This window comes from Myxocyprinus asiaticus, chromosome 14 (genome assembly GCF_019703515.2).
Source record: "Myxocyprinus asiaticus isolate MX2 ecotype Aquarium Trade chromosome 14, UBuf_Myxa_2, whole genome shotgun sequence".
NCBI lineage: Eukaryota > Metazoa > Chordata > Actinopteri > Cypriniformes > Catostomidae > Myxocyprinus > Myxocyprinus asiaticus.
This window is the reverse complement of record NC_059357.1, coordinates 34,407,715-34,429,047: the sequence shown is the minus strand read 5'-3', so window position 1 is coordinate 34,429,047 and position 21,333 is coordinate 34,407,715. Positions and strand designations below refer to the sequence as shown.

The 21,333-nt window shown below is 41.1% G+C and overlaps 1 protein-coding gene across 1 annotated transcript in view; it reads right to left on the bottom strand.

Moving 5' to 3' along the window:
- Positions 1 to 21,333, bottom strand: part of LOC127452095 (cAMP-specific 3',5'-cyclic phosphodiesterase 4A-like) — an 88,617-nt gene that overhangs the window by 35,466 nt on the left and 31,818 nt on the right. Inside the window, exons 2-5 of the mRNA XM_051717289.1 lie at positions 3,540 to 3,725; positions 1,558 to 1,594; positions 1,333 to 1,403; positions 243 to 292 (exon numbers count right to left, since the gene is read on the bottom strand). Coding sequence (XP_051573249.1) covers positions 243 to 292; positions 1,333 to 1,403; positions 1,558 to 1,594; positions 3,540 to 3,725 — 344 coding nt within the window. The remainder of the gene's footprint in view (positions 1 to 242; positions 293 to 1,332; positions 1,404 to 1,557; positions 1,595 to 3,539; positions 3,726 to 21,333) is intronic.

Here is a 21,333-nt window from a genome sequence, read left to right as displayed (position 1 = left end):
TCAGAGTTCACTTTCCTCGTATGAGCTAGCTGCTGAGAGCTATTCTTTAGCCGCTTCAAGAATCTGGTTAAATTCCATTGCCCATATGGCTTCACTATTTCTGATGCTGTAATGCATTTTTACTAGCTACAGTGCCTACAAGAGGAAGTGTATACGTAAATGTGAGAGACGCTGTGTGGGAGAGTGTTAGTGTGGGAGATGGAAAGCTGAACAGTGACTAAGTTACAGTACAGTAAACATACCTGAGAGCGTTGCTGGGGGAACGGTGGGGTGGCTTGTCACTGGCGACCTTCTGTGGACAAAAAGGTAATAGCATCAGTAATAGTGGAGTGGAGGGCTCCCTCTACTGGTGAGAGGCCCATTCTCATATTGGGAGAAGGGCTACACTTGTTCTGAGCTGAGCAATGCTGAGGTTCACATAAAATAAAGTGTCGACGTCCCTGACTTAAGATACATTTATTTTATTATTACAGTACTGTGCAAAAGTTTTAAGCACTTGTGAAAAATGTTGCAAAGTAAGGATGTCTTCAAAAATAATGACATAAATAGTTTTCATTTATCAATTAACATCATACAACGTCCAGTAAACATAAAAAACCTAAATTAATATTTGGTGTGGCCACCTTTGCCTTTAAAACAGCCCCAATTCTCCTAAGTACTCCTGGACACAGTTTTTCTTGGTTGTTGGCAGATAGGATGTTCCAAGCTTCTTGGAGAATTCGCCACAGTTGTTCTATTTATTTAGGCTGTCTCAATTGCTTCTGTCTCTTCGTGTAATCCCAGACTGACTCGATGTTCAGTAGGGTCTCTGTGAGGGCCATGCCATCTGTTGCAGAATGCCCTGTTGTTCTATTGTAATCTTTTCTATTTGCAAAAGGAATGTTAAAATGTATTTTTCCTATTGACACACTAAAGCTGACGATATAAATAACCATCTTAAGACAAATGTTTTTGTGAAACATCTTAAGTGCCTAAAACTTAGCACAGTACTGTATTTGTGTTGACAGCATAGTTCAAGAGGGGATATGTGTAGGGGCAAGGGTTATAAAATATAATTAGCTCAGTATAAAAACAATAGAAGTCAATGGAAAGTTCCAACCATGACAGAAAAAAGTAAATATGTGTGGGTGGGTGTATGCATGTGAATAAACTTTATATTTATTCATTAATTTTATTTACTGATCATGAATAAATGATGATGACTTCAATGTGACTACTGCTCACTGTATCAACGCAAAAACACTTTTATAGGAAAGGACACGCTGCTTGCCATAAGGGGGCAGAGCAGTGACAAAGAAATTGATGCATCAAAGCTGGAAGATGTGAACTGACTTGTTGGTGGGAGTCGTGACATTGGCAAGAATGGTGAAGTTGCTTCTGACAGTTCGTAGACTAGCCAACACCTGCATGGAGGAGGAGAGGAAGAGAGAGAGAGAGCGAGAGAGAGAGAGAGGGAGAGAGAGGTTGAACTGCAGGATATCAGTCAACTCCACCTCTGCAAGTCATAACAAGCAATTAGCAGTCATATACTGTTTACCAGACACAACAAAGGCTTACCTGAGCAAAAGGGGTGACTATGAGATCTTCAGCATGACTGTTGGAAGAAGGAGAGAATATAATCAGTTCCAGTCCATAGTTTTGTTTATATAGTATGTTTAATTTATAGGAATATAGCAAAAGCGATTTGCGAATTAAGCAGCGTTTCCATCCTATGTGTTAAAGAGAACAAAATCGTGGGCAAATTGGTGCATAATAAAAATAAAACTGTGGCTTTTTTATTAAATGTAATAAATAACTTAAATGTAATAAATTAAATAACTTGTTAAATAACATGTTTGCTAGCATTCAGCGTCAGGTGTCTTATGTCTGGGAGCGAAAGCATCTCATTGAATAAAAGTCAATAATTTTGATGACAGGCTTTGACATTTCACAATAACCAGAGCAACATTTGAGATGATATGCGATGATATTGATAATATTCTCTGAGTGAATTAGTTATGCATTCACATGATTTTTTGAGGCAAAATGCTTTTCTGATGCGCATCTATAAATGTGCTTTTCTGTTAGTTTATATGCATGTCTTCTTACCAAATAAAAAATGTATCCACCTCACCATACAGTTTTTATGAGCATTTTGGATATGTTATTCACATCTTGGTGTTTCCATCCAGCATTTTTGCGATATCCCAAAATGTGCATAAAATTACATGGATGGAAACCCAGCTATTGATTTTCTGGTCCCACTTTATATTAGGTATTTTTAACTTCTATGTACTAACATTAAAGTACATATAATACAATGCACTTATTGTGTAACTACATGTTGTTCTGCAAAATTCTCACAAGATTCACATTTGCTGCCACTGAGGTTGAGGTTAAAGAGTAGTTTAGGGTTAGGATAGATTAGGGTTAGGGTTGGGTTAGGGTTAAGGGTTTAGGTTAACAGTGTAACTATAGATGTAATTAAATGCAGGTACTTTAAATGCAAGTACAATGCAACAACACAAAAGTACATAATAATTACATTGTATCAAATGCTTAAGTACATTGTAGTTAAAGACACCTAATATAAAGTGGGTCCGATATTCTTAACAAAAAATAAAACAAAGGCTATATGAAAACATTTTCAAAACTGAAATTTTCAGAAGAACTGAAACTAAACTAATGACTTCTATGACTCCGAAACAAACTAAACTAAATTAAAAATGACCATGAGTTAACTTTAGTATGTGATACAAAGTATATTTTAAAATGCCACTATATATCAAAACCGATCATATCTCTTCAGAAGACATGGATTAAACCACTGAAGTTGCAAGGATTACTTTTACGCTGCCTTTATTTCCATTTTGGAGTTTGGAAGGGTTGGTCCCTATTTACTTGCATTGTATGGATATATTCACATCATATCTCCATCAAAATATCTTTGTCTGTGTTCTGCCATCTTAAAAGAATTATCATTTTTGTGGGAATTATTCCTTTAAACAAATTGAAATAACAGAAATAACTATAAATAGCAGTCATTGAGAGAAAACGAATTAAAACTAAACTAAATTGGAAGGACAAATTGAAGATTACTATATAAAAAAAAAAAAAGAAATTAACCCTGGTTCCAGTGTATGGGAAGAAAAAGACTGATCACTTTGATAAAACTGTGACCCCTTCCATTTACTTTGCTACCAGTAGTATTTTTTCAGTTAATGTTTACAAATTCTCTTTTACAACAGTGAGATGGCTAAAAGTCATCCTCAGGTGTGAGGAAATAGATTTAGCTCAGTATCAAAACCTGCATTTTTTATGGCCCTAATCCATAGGCGACTGTCACAGCGGCTACTGCTGTGTGCCGAGAGCGTGAGCATTTCAGAGGGTGTAACTGTATTATAGTGAGGCGGGTAAAGAGGGATTTAGTTGATGTGCTTAATGCTGCATGGTGATTCTGGGATAAAATAAATTCCTCTGAGGCCTTTTTAAAATGAAGAGTGGAGACAGTAAACTGTGAAGGGGTGAGTGTGTGCTGCGTGGGGCGGGAGGCTACTTACCCCTCGCTGTTGATGGAGGAGTTTCGTGACATGGTCTTGGGGGACATGTCATAGTCAGAGTCGGATCGGTAAAGGAAGGATTCCCTCCTTTGACTCTGAGGGAAAGGGGGATGAAGCACCAGCCCAGGACTCGCCTGCAAATCCATAGGGCTTCGGCCAGGAGAGGGCCCATTCTCCCCATCATAGCTGAGGAGAGAGTGAGAAAGTAAAAATGCAAGTCTTGTCATTTAGTTTAAACACAACATTGCCAGGGGCAGTATTAGTTTTCCAGTCTCTGGCCAACACACCACAAATAGAGATGTGGAACACAAACAATCATGATTGCCTCTTACTCGGTAGAGACAGCAAATGCTCTCTGAATGTCTAAAGAGCTGATGAACACTGTGTCACCCTGAGCAGCCATTAAAAGAAATCACCAGCCTAATCAGAGAAGAATCCTCAGCTGCCACTTCACAATTATTTTCTATGGGCACTCTGTGGCTCAAAGGAATAGTTCAACAAGAATGAAAATTCTGTCATTACTTGCTCATCCTCATGCCATACTAAACCTGTATGCTGTTGTTTTTTCTGTGAAACCCAAAAGGAGATATTGTAAATAATCTTTACGCAGCTCTTTACCACACAAGGAAAGTTCAAAATGGCCATGGCTGTCAGGCTCCATAAATCCATCTATTAAACTTGTAAGTTGCATCCCAAGTCTTCTGAAACCATATGATAACTTTGTGTGAGGAACAGAAAAAAAGTACTTGTTATGCACTGATAATCTTCCCCTTCACCGAAGCTCTGAAATCTCATTCGCGTTTCCGTTCATCAAATTATACATTGTCACAACGCACCAGGTCTGTTGTCACTGACACCAAAATGGCGTTGCATCTCATCACTGTTGGATGTAATCTGATTACAAAGTAATTAATCAATTAAATCTAATTACTTTTTAATACAAAAGAGGGAATAATTGATGACGGACCATTGTATTATTGAAAAATAATGCATACCTCGAGGTGGTAATGCGGCCATGACACATTATTTAATAAATGTATATATAAAAAATATATATATTTGTTGAGCAGAAAAACAAACATTTTATTTTCTGCAATCAGTAAAGTCAGTAAATTAATTTAAATTTTGGAGAAGTAATTGGTACTTACCTAATTTACCCAAATTGTGTTCTTGTGTGTGTTAAAACTGAATATAACCCGCCAGTTTGAATATGCCGATGAATGGAGAACAAGATTTAAGAGCTGAAGTGGAGGGGAAGATTTTCAGTGAATAATGACTACAATTCTGTCTATTTCTCATACAAAGATATTGCATCACTTCAGAAGACTCAGGATATAGCACACAAGTTATATGGGCTAATTGTATCTATATTTTATGGTATGTGTTTTTGACAGCCATGGCCACAGTGAATCATCGTTGTAAAGAAAAGTGCGAAAAGATTCTTAAAACAAATTCTCCTTTTGTGTAATTTCTTTTTTTCACAGAAAAAATAACAGCATTCAGGCCCAGAACATCATCATGGAAGTGAGTTATTAATTCCAGAATTAATTTTTTTAGGTGAACCATTCCTTTTAGCTGTACACTGTACACCGACAACTGCAGAAGGGCTAATCCGCACAGTTTTGGCAATAAACATGTGACTAGTGGAAAAGTACCAGATACAGTGTGTGTCCACTTCTGTGCTTATAATGCATTATGTATTTGTTCAGTTATCGTGGCCCTGTGATAAAGAATGAAGACAAGTCATCCAGAGAGCCTAATGATTGCAGAGCTAAAAGTGAGCACAAAGCCTATTGCAGGTAGTCATTTGCAAGTAGTAAACAACATGCATAATGCCATCAAATCCAACATGTAATAGCAGATTATGTAATAAAGGATAGAGAGAATGCAGGCAGCAGTGTAAAGTATACAGCTCATCCTCATGCATCCATTGTAGGGTGTGCAGGACAAAAAGAAACTAAAGAAACTAACAATTAATGCATTTCTGCATTAATTGGTTATTAAATGTGATCTTATGTTCCTCAAAGTCACAAGTATAGACAAACAACAGTGTGCTTAAGTTTTCTGCAGTGTGCCCTTTGAGTTATCTTGACTGGATGGCCACTTCTAGGGAGAGTAGCTACAGTGCTAAATCATCTCCATTTATAGACAGTTTGTCTAACTGTGGACAGATGAGTAACTAAGCTCTTTGTAACCCTTTTTCCAGCTTTATGCAAAGCAACAATTCTTGATCGTAGGACTTCTGAGATCTCTTTTTTGCCAGGCATGGTCCACTTTGACAAATGCTTCTTTAATGGGATGTGTTTAATAAAGACAAGAAAGATTACAATTGTTTGTGTGTTTTAGCTTAATCACGTTGTTTGTATATACTTGTGACTTTGATGAAGATGAGATCACATTTTATGACCAATCAATGCAGAAAACCAGCTAATTCCAAAGGGGTCACATACTTTATAGTGCCACTGTATATTATAACATTTGTAATCTTTAAAGCCTGCCTTCATTAAACATTACCATGCCACTAGACAACAATAACACTAGACGGCCATGAGAAAATTAATGGCATTAAAGTCTATATTGTAAAACTAAGCTGAAACTAAAACAAACTAAACTAAAACTAACAATCATCAGGGTCCCCAGGTCTATGGAAAACATTATCACATTATCATTGAGTGCAATCTCTATAAAATAATTTACAAAAATCTTCATCCTGTAATCTGAACAATTGGAAAAATCATGGAAACTAATTGGTCTGAAAGTGTGGGAACCCTGAAACATATTGTGAAAACTAAACTAAACTAAATGAACACCTCAAAAATAAAATAGAAATAAACACTAAATTAAAAATAGAAAAAATACACATTACAACTCTGGCTCCAGCGACTGAAACCTCATTCATATGAATAAACAGCTGCCCATGGAGCTCTAGGTTGAGTCAGGTGTTGCTGGGGTCACGAGCCTAGTGAGAGAGGAGCAGAGAAGGAGCGGAGGGCGTTTGCATAGTTCCAATCACCTCAGCTCTGGTTCCAGCTTCCTCTGAGTCATCACAAGAATTATGGGTACACAGCACCAGCAAAACCTCAAACCAAAGCCTACATTTCTGAACTGAAGCATCAGAACTTGCCGCCTGCCAAGACTTCAGTCTCTCTTTCCTGGTGTCAGTCACTCTTCCTCCCCCTCACTCCCTCGCTCTAACAGACAAAATACTAAAAACCCCTCTTCCCACATGCAGTGCATCAGGCATTTGAGATTGTCTCCTGCCCCGAACTGCAGAGCTGAAGGCAGTTGTCGCCTCTGGGTATGCAGAGCTTCTTCTATGGTTCAAGACTTTCCCCTACTGAAAAGACTAGCTTAAACCAGCTTGAATTTCCAAGCTAGTCCAAGCTGCAGGGTTTCCACTCATTTTGACAAAAGAATTACCATTAGTTTTCTTCTTCTTTTCCTGTTATTTGTGATTACTGGATAAAGCTGTGGACACACTAGGCTTTGAGTATGCAAAATTATTTCGGACACCCCACTTCTGGTATAATAAATAATAAATCACAAATAATGAAAATATATGCAGTCATGAAATATGTATTCTTTTTATTGAGCCAGTGTCAGTGTGTGATGTTTCAATCTTTTATTGGTCACACGTCTTCTTGTCATCCTAATTTGCATTGGAGAGTTCACCAAACTTGAACTTTGGCATGCAGAGGAATGCAAAATTTCTTTGCATGATCTTACATTTCCGGACTCTCACATTCGAATGCCTTTGAATGGAAGTGAAAGGAGCACAAAGAGTAGCGTGACCGCAGCTTAAGGATTTTTTAATCATTTTTTAGAGATTGCACTCACAAAGAGCAATTTTGAGTTATCCTGAAATTAATGTAAATTCATTATAGAAATGTCCATTACTTTTTCATGGCTTTTAAATACTTTATTAAGTTTTAAAATCCCATGATATTTCCAGGTTCTCTCAAAAAAGGATTTTTGCTGCTTGTTCAAATTACGTAATTAAAATAAACCAAAACAACACAATTCTAGAACATTTAGCCACAATTTAATTTAATTGTGTTCTATTCATTTTAATTTGTAAAATGGAAGTTTACTTAATCTATTTGAGCTGGGACTACATGAATACTTATTGTGGTGTTAATGTAGCATTGATGAAAATGGGCAGGGGATTTCAATTTCCCAGTATGCTTTGCATGGGACTCGATAGGGAGAGTAAATGTTCAAATTAAGTGTTATTTTATGTGTTTTTGTGCAAGATTAATATAAAGAGGGACACTTGTTAGTGTTTAATGTTTTGTTATGTTGAGATTTAGAAGAGTTTCTGTTGTTGGGCTTTTGGGGTTACCATTACGGTAAAGAGTGGAGCTTGAGCTAACGATGAGGACAGGTAGATGTTGCATTTGATTTTGATTGCTCACTTTGTTGAGTAAATACTGTGTTAATCATAGCATAGTTACTTAACTAAACTCTGTAGTGCTTGACAGGTGTAATTTTGTTTGGTTTATCCAATTCAACTAGGTTCTTTCTACATAGTGTTTGTGTTGAGATTACATAGTAATTTTAATTTAAGAAAACTCATATGAAACACATTGAACCACTGTCCATGATTAAATCAAGTTCAGCCAAAGAGCTATTGTGTGTGTGTGTGTGTGTGTGTGTGTGTGTGTATGTGTGTTTCCCACAACCTTTGGATCCCTGAAACTAGTTTTTGCTGGTTAGTGCTGGTTTTGGGCTAGTCTAACTGGTTGACCAGCATAACCATGTTGTTCTCCAGCAAAAAATGCTAGTCAACAGGCATGGTTTTTCCAACATGATCTCATTACAAGTCGTAAGAACTGTTCTAGATAGCGAATTTGTCAGAAATTATATGAGTTGGCCCATACAAAACGTTTGACTTGTACTGTTGTGTACAATGAAAGAAAGTGAAACAGCAGGATGTGTATTACAGGTTATTAAGGTTATTCACATACATTAGTCTTTTTATTGCACAATGAGTAACACATTTGTCCACAGACAGAAGTGTTGGATTAGAGGTTACCAATAATTTGATGTGTGTATTGTAATTATTTGAAATTATGTTGTTGATTGGTTGGTGTGTAAATAAAATTTGTACGTTTTTATTGAGGTAAGTCATACAACACTTGTCGTACAAATTATTACAAGTTGTCATGATACTGTTGGTCTTTCTGATAAACCAAGGAAGGCTTGCTAGTTAAGCATGTTAAGAAGCCTGGTATAGGGACACCAGCACACCAGCATACCATACTGGGGACCAGCTTCTGAAACATATGCCATTGACATTGAGTCCTTTATGCCAGTTGTTTACAGTTTCCTTTCCGCCCAGACACCAAGCGCTACCACACTTGAAACCTACCCGAGCCGGCTCTCTCAAGCAGCTGCCATCTCCTTTCTCTGGAGATCCTGAGTGATGTGAATTCACAGTAAATAGGCCCTGCCTGTCCTCTCTACATGCCCCCTGGGACAAACACCACCCCAGGCTCTTGACCTGAACCTCACCTTCCCTCTCCTTTCACTCTATCATATCAGTTACTTGGCCTGCTCTCTCCTTTTCTCTCGCGCCTTATTACACAGCTCACAGAGTTCCTCTTGCAGCAATAGGAGACTGAGCAACATGAGCAACAGATCAGAGCTCTAAAGAAGATGGGAGTGTGTGAGTACTCGAAAAAGAGAGAGAGAGAAGAGAGCGAAAACATGAAGGATGAATGGAAGAGCAGGAGAGAGGGGGTGACTCATGGCCTCATCTAAATATTTAATTGCCCTAGGTGCATGCATGCATGCTTTCTTCCAAAACCACTTTATTTTTCCAGCATCAACTGCAACACCAATTACAAATGAAAACACATAGTTGACCTTAAAGAGTGAACGCACCACAGCCTGTCACTATCAGCATAACTATAGCAGTCGGGTAGCTCTCAGTAAATCCATTTCCTATTTTTATGAAGAACAAGCTCTTTTTTTCAACATTAACACGGCGCCTTTTACTCAGAGCGCGTTGCTTTTCTTGCACTGTATTCATGTCTGTAGAGGTACTGTGTGTGTGTGTGTGTATGTGTGAGAGAGTGAATGTGTGGGCGCACATGAATGCTTCTCCTTTTCTGTCTGTGCTTCACTTTAATGTCTCCTGTAGTCATGTGACATTTGTGCTGCTCGGAGACTATTCACAAAGGAGCGAACTATAAGAAATGAGAAGCCTTGTCAACCAGTTTTCCCCTCTCCTCCCCTTTTCTGTCTTGTACTTCGATCCCCCCTCATTCTTCTTCACCCTGTTTCTATCCCGTTCTACCTCTCTCTGGCTTTCTACCAGTTCCTGTCTTCTGTCTCTCAAAGATCTCTTGCTTTCACTGCTCGTTCTCTATAATTTGTCTCTGTGGCTGTGACTCAGCCCAGAATAAAAAGCACACAGAATGCATGCTGGGATATTGGAGATCTCGTTTGTTTATAAGGCACAAGGGACACACTAACTATACCCTCATAGACACACCATCAAAAGGCGTTTTTTGTGCATGTGTGTTTGTGAACCTGTCGTCGCGTCAAACGCTGCATTGCTACCTCTCAGAAATCCAAACTGAACTCCAAGAACTAAGAGAATTTTCATGGTTTTAAGAATTATATAAATAGCACTAGCATTTCCATAAACATTGAGTTGCACATGTAGTTACATTTCCAATGCGCAACTGTAGTGTATTAATGGGCACAAAAAATATTGTGGAAGAAGAGGCAATTATCTTGCTTCAGTAATCAATGAGGGTGGAAAAACGCATTAAGCTTTCATTGTAGATAATGTACATGCAAAACACACACACACACACACACACACACACACACTACACACTCGCACACTGTGATTGCAGGATATGCCATTGGCAGCTCTTTCTCTTTCATTCCGTGATAACAGAACCCCTGGAGAGCAGCACTCCGGACAATGACATGATGATCATAGGGGGCACAGAGGAAAGGATTTGTGCCAGCTGGGTTAGTCTTTCCTATAAAAGATAACATGCTAACGTCAGAGCCTCCACGTGCCTCTGAAAACAAACCCTAGTGCATTGATTGGGTCGTTTATGTACTGTATCTTCTTCGCCTCACTAAATGACCTTGGAGTGACTGTAAAAATCTGCAAGCTGACAATAATTCCAAGAGACAAGAAAGGCAATTACTGCTTTGAAATACAAAGGTGTTCTAAACTGATGTGCACCAAATTCTAAAAATAAAAGGACACGATTACACTGTAAAAGTCCCTGAGGAAGAATTTAAATTTATTAGAGCTCACACATGTGCCGCCTGAAGGCTTCACACAATGTGAAATATCTTCCTAAAGTCCAATAGGCTGCCTGAATGTGACAGCACAATTAAAATAATTTGATAAATGTTGTACCATCCTCTACGTGGTCTGGTAAGGTAAGAGTGGAGGCATGATTCTTCCGTTCAGAGCTTTTCGAGGTGGCAGGTTTGAAATTAATTGAATATAAAGCTGGGCCTGTGAGTAATGGAGCATGTAATACTCTAAAAGAAGCAGCTTTGAGTCATGAGGATTTGAACTAAAACACGACTTGCCAAATAAATGCGTGCAATAAAACTCCCCATCACAATCGTAAACATCACCCCCACGTAATCTCAAATTCATAGCTGAACCATCAACACCTCATCCGTCATCTTCAACCATGAATTAATCTTAGTATCCCAACTAAAGTGCATACTATAGCACTTACTCCCCATCTGCTGCTACAAAAGTGCTCCGGCAGCTTATTTCCAACGTTCTCACTTACAGCGCAAAAAGAAAAGGAATTTGATTATGTTCCATTAATACCCTGGGTTTAAAGGCTTTGAAGTTTGAGTCAAGAAGCTGATTGGATTAATTAAAATTTGCTGTATGTGAGGGACAGCATGGAGGATTTACAGGCTTACTCATCCACTGACTCCCTTATTGATTTACTACCAGTAAACACAATACCTGACCCCTAGAGATTCTAATCTACAAGTTCCCAGTGCACAGGGCTGCACTTTATCAGGGAAGTGGAGTGAATTCTTTAAGTGGGAGGAGCAATTCGCCACAAAATAATAAAAAATCATTCTCTCCCTTTCAGTTAATGATTAACGCCTCCCCCAACCCCCAATCACCACCGCTCTCACGTTCCCAGCACAGCAGCCTGAATCGAGAGTGACAGTTATTTCCTGCCTCCAGTTTCTCCTCTGCCAAGCACAGATGCTTGTTGCCTGTGCACTCCAATGCCCCCAATGACTGCCTACACCCCCCCCCCCCACCCCATGCCTCAGCTGGGCATTTAGCACCTGGTTGATTGGTGCGCTTGCGGAGGGGGCCAGAGGAGGGGGCACTCATAAATCAGTGGCAACTGTATATGATGCTGTCAAATCGCTGGCTCTTTAATCAGCAGCTGATGCCTTCTGATAGTGCTTTTATTGTGGTGCTCTGTCCCTTTGGCAATGCATTACAAAGAACTGTGTGTTTCATGAGTACCAGCGCTGACTCACAGAGATATTTAAAGAAGCTTTTGGAACACTCTATTCCAGAGTCTTGGTGAAACCTGTACAGCTCCTGACATTCCCCCAGACAAGCTCTAGCCTGCCTACCTCTTCCCTGGCAACAGGTGAAGGACCCTGGCTGGTTAGCATCACCCCGTTAGCCCCTGCCAGAACTGCACCTTATAAGTTTCTCCTATGATGGACATTCAAAAATAACTGTCTATTGTGATGAAATAAAAACGTTCCAAGCAACATATCAAGCGAAGGCTCTGTTGCGTAATGACCCGCCCCCTCTCTCGTTATGGTCATCCCACCTCATAGGGCTGTCCTTCAGCCAGGCTCGCAACTGGAGTGGGCTGGAGACGAGGAGAGGTGCAAATTAACCCTTTCGCATGTGTGATCAAACCGGCCTTTCAAGATCAATCTGTGCAAATTAACTCTTTCGCACGTGTAATCAAACCGGTGTGATTCCACTAGGCTGGGCTTAGAGGCGTACAATCAAACCAGTGCGATCTGCATTCAAGCTGCTGTTTACCAGCAAAAGAGGGACTGAAGTGGTTGTCATAATGAACCAGCTGCTCAAATATTCTTTTCAACATCACATGATGTTGAACATTTCAACATGAATTTTACAAACATTCAACAATCACTAAATAAAAGTTTAAAAAAGTTACCATTGCTGACTGTTTTGATGCAGCAATGTGGCCATGTTTTCTGACATCAAACAAAGAATATACAAACTAATCAGTCCACTCGAGCCTTCTCCCATTCTGTCCGTCACTCATTCAGTGTTTGATAATATATAATCTGATCTTCAGTGCACCTGCTGTGATATAATCTGTCCCCCAGTGCATCTGCTGTGAAGAGTTTTTTTAATTACAGCATGCATTAAAGAACTCATGCTGGGGGGGGTCCGTCAGTACAGGAGAAAATCACGTGTGAAAAGGTTTATGAGCCTCGTTTGGGCAGCGGATGATGAGGCACACCTGATGTGAGTGGAGCCTCATCAATGCTGCCATAAAAATGCAGAGCACACCTCTCCTTGATGAGCTGGCTTCCATCTCCCTTGTGTGCACACTGGTGTCCTCGCAGGTCCTGAAGCAGAGAGGGGAGGGTACTGGCCAAATTAGATGTGTCGCCAGACCCGCACTCCCAGCCTCCCACCCTGTTGCGAGTTAGATGTGTCGCTGGGGGATTGGAGCACGCTTCATGGCTGACGGGCAGGGATGCCGGGCCAACCTTCCCCTCACACACCATGACCCCAGGGAAGCAGAGCCACCAAAGAAGCCACCGCTTCTCCAGCCCTGGAACCCAATGTGGGAAGTGCGTGCGACCGCCGAACCCCGCCCACGTCCTGGACCTTTCATTTAGACACTCCCCATCCTGCACTGAGACCCATTTCACCGCGTGGATGCCATATTCCCCTTTATTTTGAACGCTTTTCCCCATGGACAGTATTTTTCCCATTTATGAACATTTTATGTTGATTAATATTTAAAACACCTCACCAAACGCCTGATGCCACACCCACTATGTCCGTCTCTTGCTCACTTCTCCACAGGCTTATAAAAGTGTGAAATGGACTTTTTGAATTATCTATCTGCTGCCTTTGTGGGGTGATTAATCACATGAAACATGGTGCTGGAACTAAGCCCCCTCAACCCCCCGAGACTTCAGATCATGTACTTCCAGGGGTTCCTGTATTAGCAGAGCAACTGCCATAGAGATAATTGGGGATGCTCATGGATAGCTCTCTCCAGAAGTGGTGATTGCTTTAAGACTACATGGGAAGAACAGCGTCACTCTAAATCTCATAAAAAATGTGCCAATGACAAGTTTAAAGGGGATGTAAGCGCCTTAAGCGCCTGGAACTTCCATCGGACATGCCCCCTCTTACCAAAACCCCACCTTCCAAAGATACCGTTGTACTGTTGAGATTGTAACTGAGCAAAAGTGCACCAGTATGTCCTCTTACAGTTTTTAAAAACAACAGTAGCAAAATAGCGCTGTCATCTGACAACAATTATGAATTTGTTAACAGTTTTAACTTAGTTAATTATTTTCATTAAGAATTTTCACTGTTCGAGTGGTAGTTTAAGCAGCTTTTGGGAGCAATATTGCAGACACCAAAAACACCTGAAAAGCACCTGCTCTCCAGTTATATTAAAACTTTCCCAGAAGGCAGGTGTCCATGACAGCTAAAACTGGCACAAAGCCGGCTGTGATCTACGCCGGAGGCTTTGCCCTTTGTCAGAGTCCCACACAAGCATGCGTGCAGGGTTCAGTACAGGCTGAAAGAGGCAGGCTGGCTATGCCGTGCTTCCTGGCGTGAAGTCAGCTTGCCGGACACTGTGCTCTGGTCAGATAAGAGAGCCGGGGATTACAGCAGATTATCTGACAGACAGGATCAGAAGCACCCCATTGAATATGTCCCAACAGAGAGAGCTCTACCATTACAGACAAGCCAGGCATCTGCCCTCAGGAAGAGGCTTTAAAGCCCTGATACCATTGATTCAGCTCTACAATATTTTCTCTGAGAGCCATTGAGAAGATTGCTTTAACTATCTATATTATGGCTTGATGCATTTCCAAATTCCATATAAGCCTCAGCGTGGCAGTAACACTTCTGTGTTAGGCAATGTCAGAGTCCTGTACAGACATGATAGGCTGCCACTCACAAAGTCGTTTTATTACAGCCCTACTTCCTGTCTTTTTCCACTTCGCAGCATCTGTCATTTGTGCTGTTATTTGTCTTTCACTCAGGATTATTCTCACTGCATCCAAATTTGCACACTTCCTTGCTACATAGTATGCAAAAAGCAGTATGTTAAATGAATAGGATGCCTACTCAGTATTCTTGATACAGTAGGCGAACAAGACCTGGGTGATGTAGTGGATCTGCTGAGATTCAGGAGTGTGCAACCAGGGGACAAATTGTTATCCAATAAGGCCACGGGCAGTGAGGATCGAGCCATATTTGAAATAAAAATGGCAGAGAGCTTTGACCTCTTTTTAAGTGTAAGTGCTATATGTACCAAAAAGTTGGTGCTCGTGGTTAAACTGTACCTGTTCAACAAGTAAACAAGTAAATGTTTTTGTTTTTTGTTAGTACATCATAGGTCAAAAACACACTGGTGAAAGGACAATGCCAACATGGTAGATGTAGTATATGCAGGAACTTATTTATACTACACACCTGGATACCCACAGAACGTACTTCATCAACGGTTAAGGAGTAAATTCTTTATCGAATTTAGTAGTATGAAAGTATGGGAATTCAGACACAGCATCTCTTTTCATGTCTTCGCTATGTACTGTATATACCCCTGATACCCAGTAAATCTTTCAAAAGCCATGCCTAAAATAACATCCATTGTAAATAACATGATAATGTTGTAATCGCAATATAATATGCTGTCCAGCTCCCCGCAGCACTGTTCTCTCAATCCCATTCAAATGCAATGCTAATCATTATGCTGTGAAAATTCACCCAGTGAACCCCATTACCCTTCTGCAGTGCCACAGGAACCAGCATTGAGCAACATTACTCAGTGGTGTTGGCACTGCCCAAGCCAAGCATCCAACAGCCTGCCATCTCCCTGCTCAAATACTCAAATCTGACTAATTCCTACTGAGTACAGCCATCGGCACCCCAAAGTATGTCTCTCCTCCTCTCTATCTTTGCTCCTCTCACATTCCCTAGTGCGGCTCAGCTCCCTAACCTTTTATATGGAAATCGTCCCTGTGCATCCAGGGGCCTTGTGGAGTAATGGGAAACTATTAAAAATCTCATTTGCAGCATTCACATCTTTTAACAAGCTTTAGTGAGTTGAAATGTCAGGGGGAGCCCAGAACAAGTATTTGTTTTAATGAGGGTTGCTTGCTATCAGCATCCGTCTGCTTTCAACACAGAGCACAGTGTCTGTGTGCTGAGAGATCTGAGGTGCACTTCCATCATCTCTGGTTTTAGAAGCAGGACATTGTAGCGCATCACAGGCTGAATAGATGGATGGACTAGGGGTAAAGTACTCTGAAAGATTCCAGCTAAAAGAACAGCTGGTCTAAACTGGTTTATGCTTTTCTTGCTGGTGGACCTGCATAGCTATGCTGTTTACCAGCAAAAGCGTACATTGAAGCTGGTTAACAAGTATGGTTTTTTTTTCTTGGTTGGTTAACCAAAGAAATTTTGCTGGTTAAATTAGTCAAACAACCTTGTTGGAACACTAGCACCCTAGCATTCCATGTTGTGACCAGCATTCAAAACACAATATATGCTGGTTACCAGCTATGCTGTTGTTATTTCTTTTCCAGCAGTGAGGGAAGACAGAGAAACGCTTTGTTGCATTTATGTTTTATTTTCTGCATCACAGTCCAGACACTATTGTGATCTGAAAATGTGATGACCTGAGCTCTGTTTACATCTTACACCTGCAAAAATAAACTCATAGGCATGCTGCTCCATTTCAATGACATATTGATTTGTTAATAGCACCAATCGAACATCATTTCCTTGTGTAATGACCAAGACAAAGAAGTTATTGAAGGAAGGAATTCCATTATCAAGAGAGCAGTGGACAGTTGACTCTCTAACAAAGGCACTTCGGAGACTCCATTAGACTCATTCCAACTGAACTGGGAACACAGTTAACACACTGATCCATGTAATGAGCCAATCAAGGATATTGACACTGGCTAAGATCCAGTAAAAGCACATTGCATTTGTTTAGCCAGCACATAGAATCTGATGCTTCATACAGCAAATTTGTAATGTACAAACCAGCTTTCCGAGCTGCACCCCCGCCATGATCTCCTAGTGCAGCCCACACACAGAGGGGTATTTTTAGCGTATCACCCTGTCTCTGAGATGGAAAGCATAACTCCCCCTCTGCAGGCTGGGGCTGCTGGGACTCTGTTATTTTAATCCAGACTGGAGAGAGAAAGAGAAAAATTCAGAAAAAGAGGGAGAGAGTGAGTCATCAAGAGCTACCTATATGTCACTGTAGAGATGTCTTCTCCACCATCATCATCTCTCCATCTGTTTCTTCATCATTTTTTTCACATTTCAGACACAGCTTCAAATCTATCTATCTATCTATCTATCTATCTATCTATCTATCTATCTATCTATCTATCTGTCTGTCTGTCTGTCTGTCTACTCTGCCCATCCATCTATTCATCCATCTTCCCGTACATCCATCTACCAATCTTCCAATCTTCCCATCTATCTATCTATCTGTCTATCTATCTATTTATCTATCTATCTGTCCGTCCATCCATCCCTTCCTCTATCTTCCCACACATCTATCTATCTGTCTGTCCGTCCGTCCCCCGTCCGTCCATCCATCCGTCCGTCCGTCCATCCCTTCCTTCATCTTCCCACACATCCCATCCATCCATCCATCCATCCATCCCTTCCTCCATCTTCCCACACATTCACCTATCTATCTATCTATCTATCTAGCCGTCCGTCCGTCCATCCATCCGTCCATCCCTTCCTCCATCATCCCACACATCCCATCCATCCATCAATCCATCCCTTCCTCCATCTTCCCACACATCTATCTATCTATCTATCTATCTATCTATCTATCTATCTATCTGTCTGTCTGTCTGTCCATCCATCCGTCCCTTCCTCCATCTTCTCACACATCCCATCCATCCATCCATCCATCCATTCCTTCCTCCATCTTCCCACACATCTACGTATCTATCTATCTATCTATCTATCTATCTATCTATCTATCTATCTATCTATCTATCTATCCATCTTCTCTGTCCATCCATCTACCATTCATCTTCCCGCACATCCATCTATCTATCTATCTATCTATCTATCTATCTATCTGTCTGTCTGTCTGTCTGTCTGTTTGTCTGTCTGTCCATCTCAAGTTTCAAGTTTCAAGTTTTATTGGTCACATACATAACCATACACAGTATGACATGTAGTGAAATTCTTGGTAAGACTTTTCTCCCCACAGTTTTACAGTTTACAATAAAATTATATATATACAGTATATATAGATAGATAGATAGATAGATAGATAGATAGATAAATAGATATAGATAAGGAGTAGAAATAGAAGTAAAAAAAACACAATAAAATACACAATAAAATAGGAGAAAGAAGAAATATACTGTATGTACAAAGTATGCATATGAATATGAAATAGTGCATAATGACAGATGTAGAGGTGGTAGCAGCAACAGTTGACTGGCAATATGTACATGTGCAAGGTAAAGTGCGATTGTGCAGTATGTTGACCTGCAACAGGCTAATGTTATAGAGGTGATGTTGTAGATGTACTGTATAATAATGATATATAATAATATGATAATGTAGAGTGTATATTGTTTCAAGTGTGTGGTGTTGAATAGTGAACCTAGTCCTGGTGTTGTCCTTGGTTCAGGACACGGATGGCCTGTGGAAAGAATCTCCTTCTCATTCTCTCTGTTTTGGCCATCAGAGAGCGGAAGGATTTCCCTGACTGCAACAAAGAGAAGAGTCCATTATTAGGATGGCTGAGGTCTTTCATGATCTTCCTGGCTTTGGTCCAGCATCGTTTGTTGTAGATGGACTGCAGGTCAGGGAGTTTGATGTGGGTGATGCGCTCAGCTGATCGCACCACTCTTTGTAGAGACAGTCTATCTTGTTTTGTACAGTTTCCAAACCAGGCTGTGATGTTTCCTGTCAGGATGCTCTCAGTGGTGCAGGTGTAAAAGTTTTTTAGCACCATAGAGGGCAGTTTAAAGTCCTTTAAGCACCTGAGGTGGTAAAGACGCTGACGGGCCTTCTTCACCATGGTGTTAATGTGGCAGGTCCATGACAGATCGTGTGAGATGTGTATGCCAATATAACGGAAACTGTCCACTCTCTTGATCATAATGGGGTGGTAGTTCCTCGCCTGCTTTGTGCTGAAGTCCACTATCAGCTCCTTTGTCTTGCTGATATTCAAAAGGAGGTTGTTCTCCTGGCACCAGTCCTCAAATTTTGATCTCCTGCAGATAGGCCCTCTCGTCATTTTCAGAGATCAGGCCCACCACAACAGTGTCATCAGCGAACTTGACAATGGTGGTGGAGTTGGAAGTGGCCACACAGTCATAAGTGTACAATGAGTACAGCAGGGGGCTTAGAACAAAACACTGGGGGGCTCCACTGCTGAGGGTGGATCCACTGATGCAGAGATGGGCTAAATCCTAGGTACTCCAACTTGGTGGTGAGTTTAGAGGGAATTATAGTATTAAAAGCTGAACTGTAATCAACAAACAGCATTTAAACATAATTTCCCTTACCCTTGTCCAGATGACTGTGTGGAGGAGATGTGTGATGGCATTGTCTGTTGAGCAATTTGGATGGTAAGCGAACTGTAAGGGATCCAGGGTGTCAGGTAGTGAGGAGGTGATGAAGTCTCTGACCAGTCTTTCAAAGCACTTCATCACAATTGAGGTCAGTGCTACAGGACTATAGTCATTAAGGCAGGAAGGTTGGGGTTTCTTCGGGACAGGAACAATGACGGACTGTTTAAAGCACGTTGGAATAACTGACTGTTCCAGGGAGAGGTTGAATATCTCTGTGAACACTGGTGCTAGCTGGTCAGTGCAGGCTCTGAGGACCCGACCTGATATTCCATCTGGTCCTACAGCCATCCAGATGTTCACTCTCCGGAAAGCCTTCCTCATGTCGCATTTTGTGATGGTGAATGTGTTTCCAGCGTTAATGCTTTCTGCATACAAGCAGCCTTTATCACTATTAGCGCTGTCAGCACCGTTAGCGCAGTAAACTGCAGCCTCGAAGCGAGAATAAAAAGTGTTCAGCTTGTCTGTGAGAGAAGCATCAGCATTCGCGATTTTGCGGGATGGTGTTTTATAGTCCATTATCATTCTCAGTCCCTGCCACAGGATTCTAGAGCCACCCTGTTGAAACTGTGACTCCAATTTCTTCCTGTAGCACCGCTTTGCCTCCTTCACCGCTCTGCGTGTGTTGTAAGACATGATTTTGTAATTGTCAATGTTCCCGGTGGCGAGCCCCGCTTTATATGCAGTGGTGCAGGATGACAGAGCATCGCGGATGGATTTATCCACCCACGGCTTCTGGTTGGGAAACATCCTGATGGTGGTTTTGCAGACTGTATCATCTACCAGTTTCCCAATCAGTCCCACGACTGCTTCCGTAAACATGTTGATGTCATCAGAGCTGCACCGGAACATGTCCCAATCTATGTCATCTAGAGCATCTTACAGAGTGGCCACTGATTGATCCGTCCAGCACGCGACCTCCCTCTGAACCGGAGCTTCTTGTTTCAGCATTTGTTTGTATTTGGGTATGAGGAAGATGGCAACATGGTCCGATTTCCCAAATGGTGATAGAGACTGTGCTAGCCTTCTTTAAATGGGGTGTAACAATGATCTAGAGTCCTGTTGCCTCTAGTAGGGCAGGTAATGTGTTGGTGGAAGTTTGGTGCTGCGCATTTTAGGTTGGCGCTGTTAAAGTCCCCCATCACAAGTCAGTCCATCCATCCATCCCTTCCTCCATCTTCCCACACATCTATCTATCTATCTATCTATCTATCCTGCACATCCATCAATCTGTCCAACTTCCCACACATCCACCTTCTAATCTTTCCATCCATCCATCCATCTTCCCGCACACCTATCTACCAATCTCCAAATCTCCCCAACTCCCCATCTATCTATCTATCTATCTATCTATTCTACCCATTCAACCATCCAGCTTCCTGTACATCCACCTTCCAATCTTTCCATCCATCCATTCATCTTCCCACACATCCCATCCATCCATCAATCCATCCCTTCCTCCATCTTCCCACACATCTATCTATCTATCTATCTATCTATCCTGCTCATCCATCAATCTGTCCAACTTCCTGCACATCCACCTTCCAATCTTTCCATCCATCCATCCATCTTCCCGCATACCTATCTATCAATCTCCAAATCTCCCCAACTCCCCATCTATCTATCTATCTATCTATCTATCTATCTATCTATCTACTCTGCCCATCCATCCATCCATTCATCTTCCTGCACACCTGTCTATCTATCTATCTATCTATCTATCTATCTATCTATCTATCTATCTATCTATTCTGCCCATCCATCCATCCATCCAACTTCCCGTACATCCACCTTCCAATCTTTCCATCCATCCGTCCTTTTTCCTGTCTGTCTGTCTGTCTGTCTATCTATCTGTCTGTCTGTCTGTCTATATATCTATCTATCTATCTGTCTGTCTGTCTGTCTGTCTGTCCGTCCGTCCCTTCCTCCATCTTCCCACACA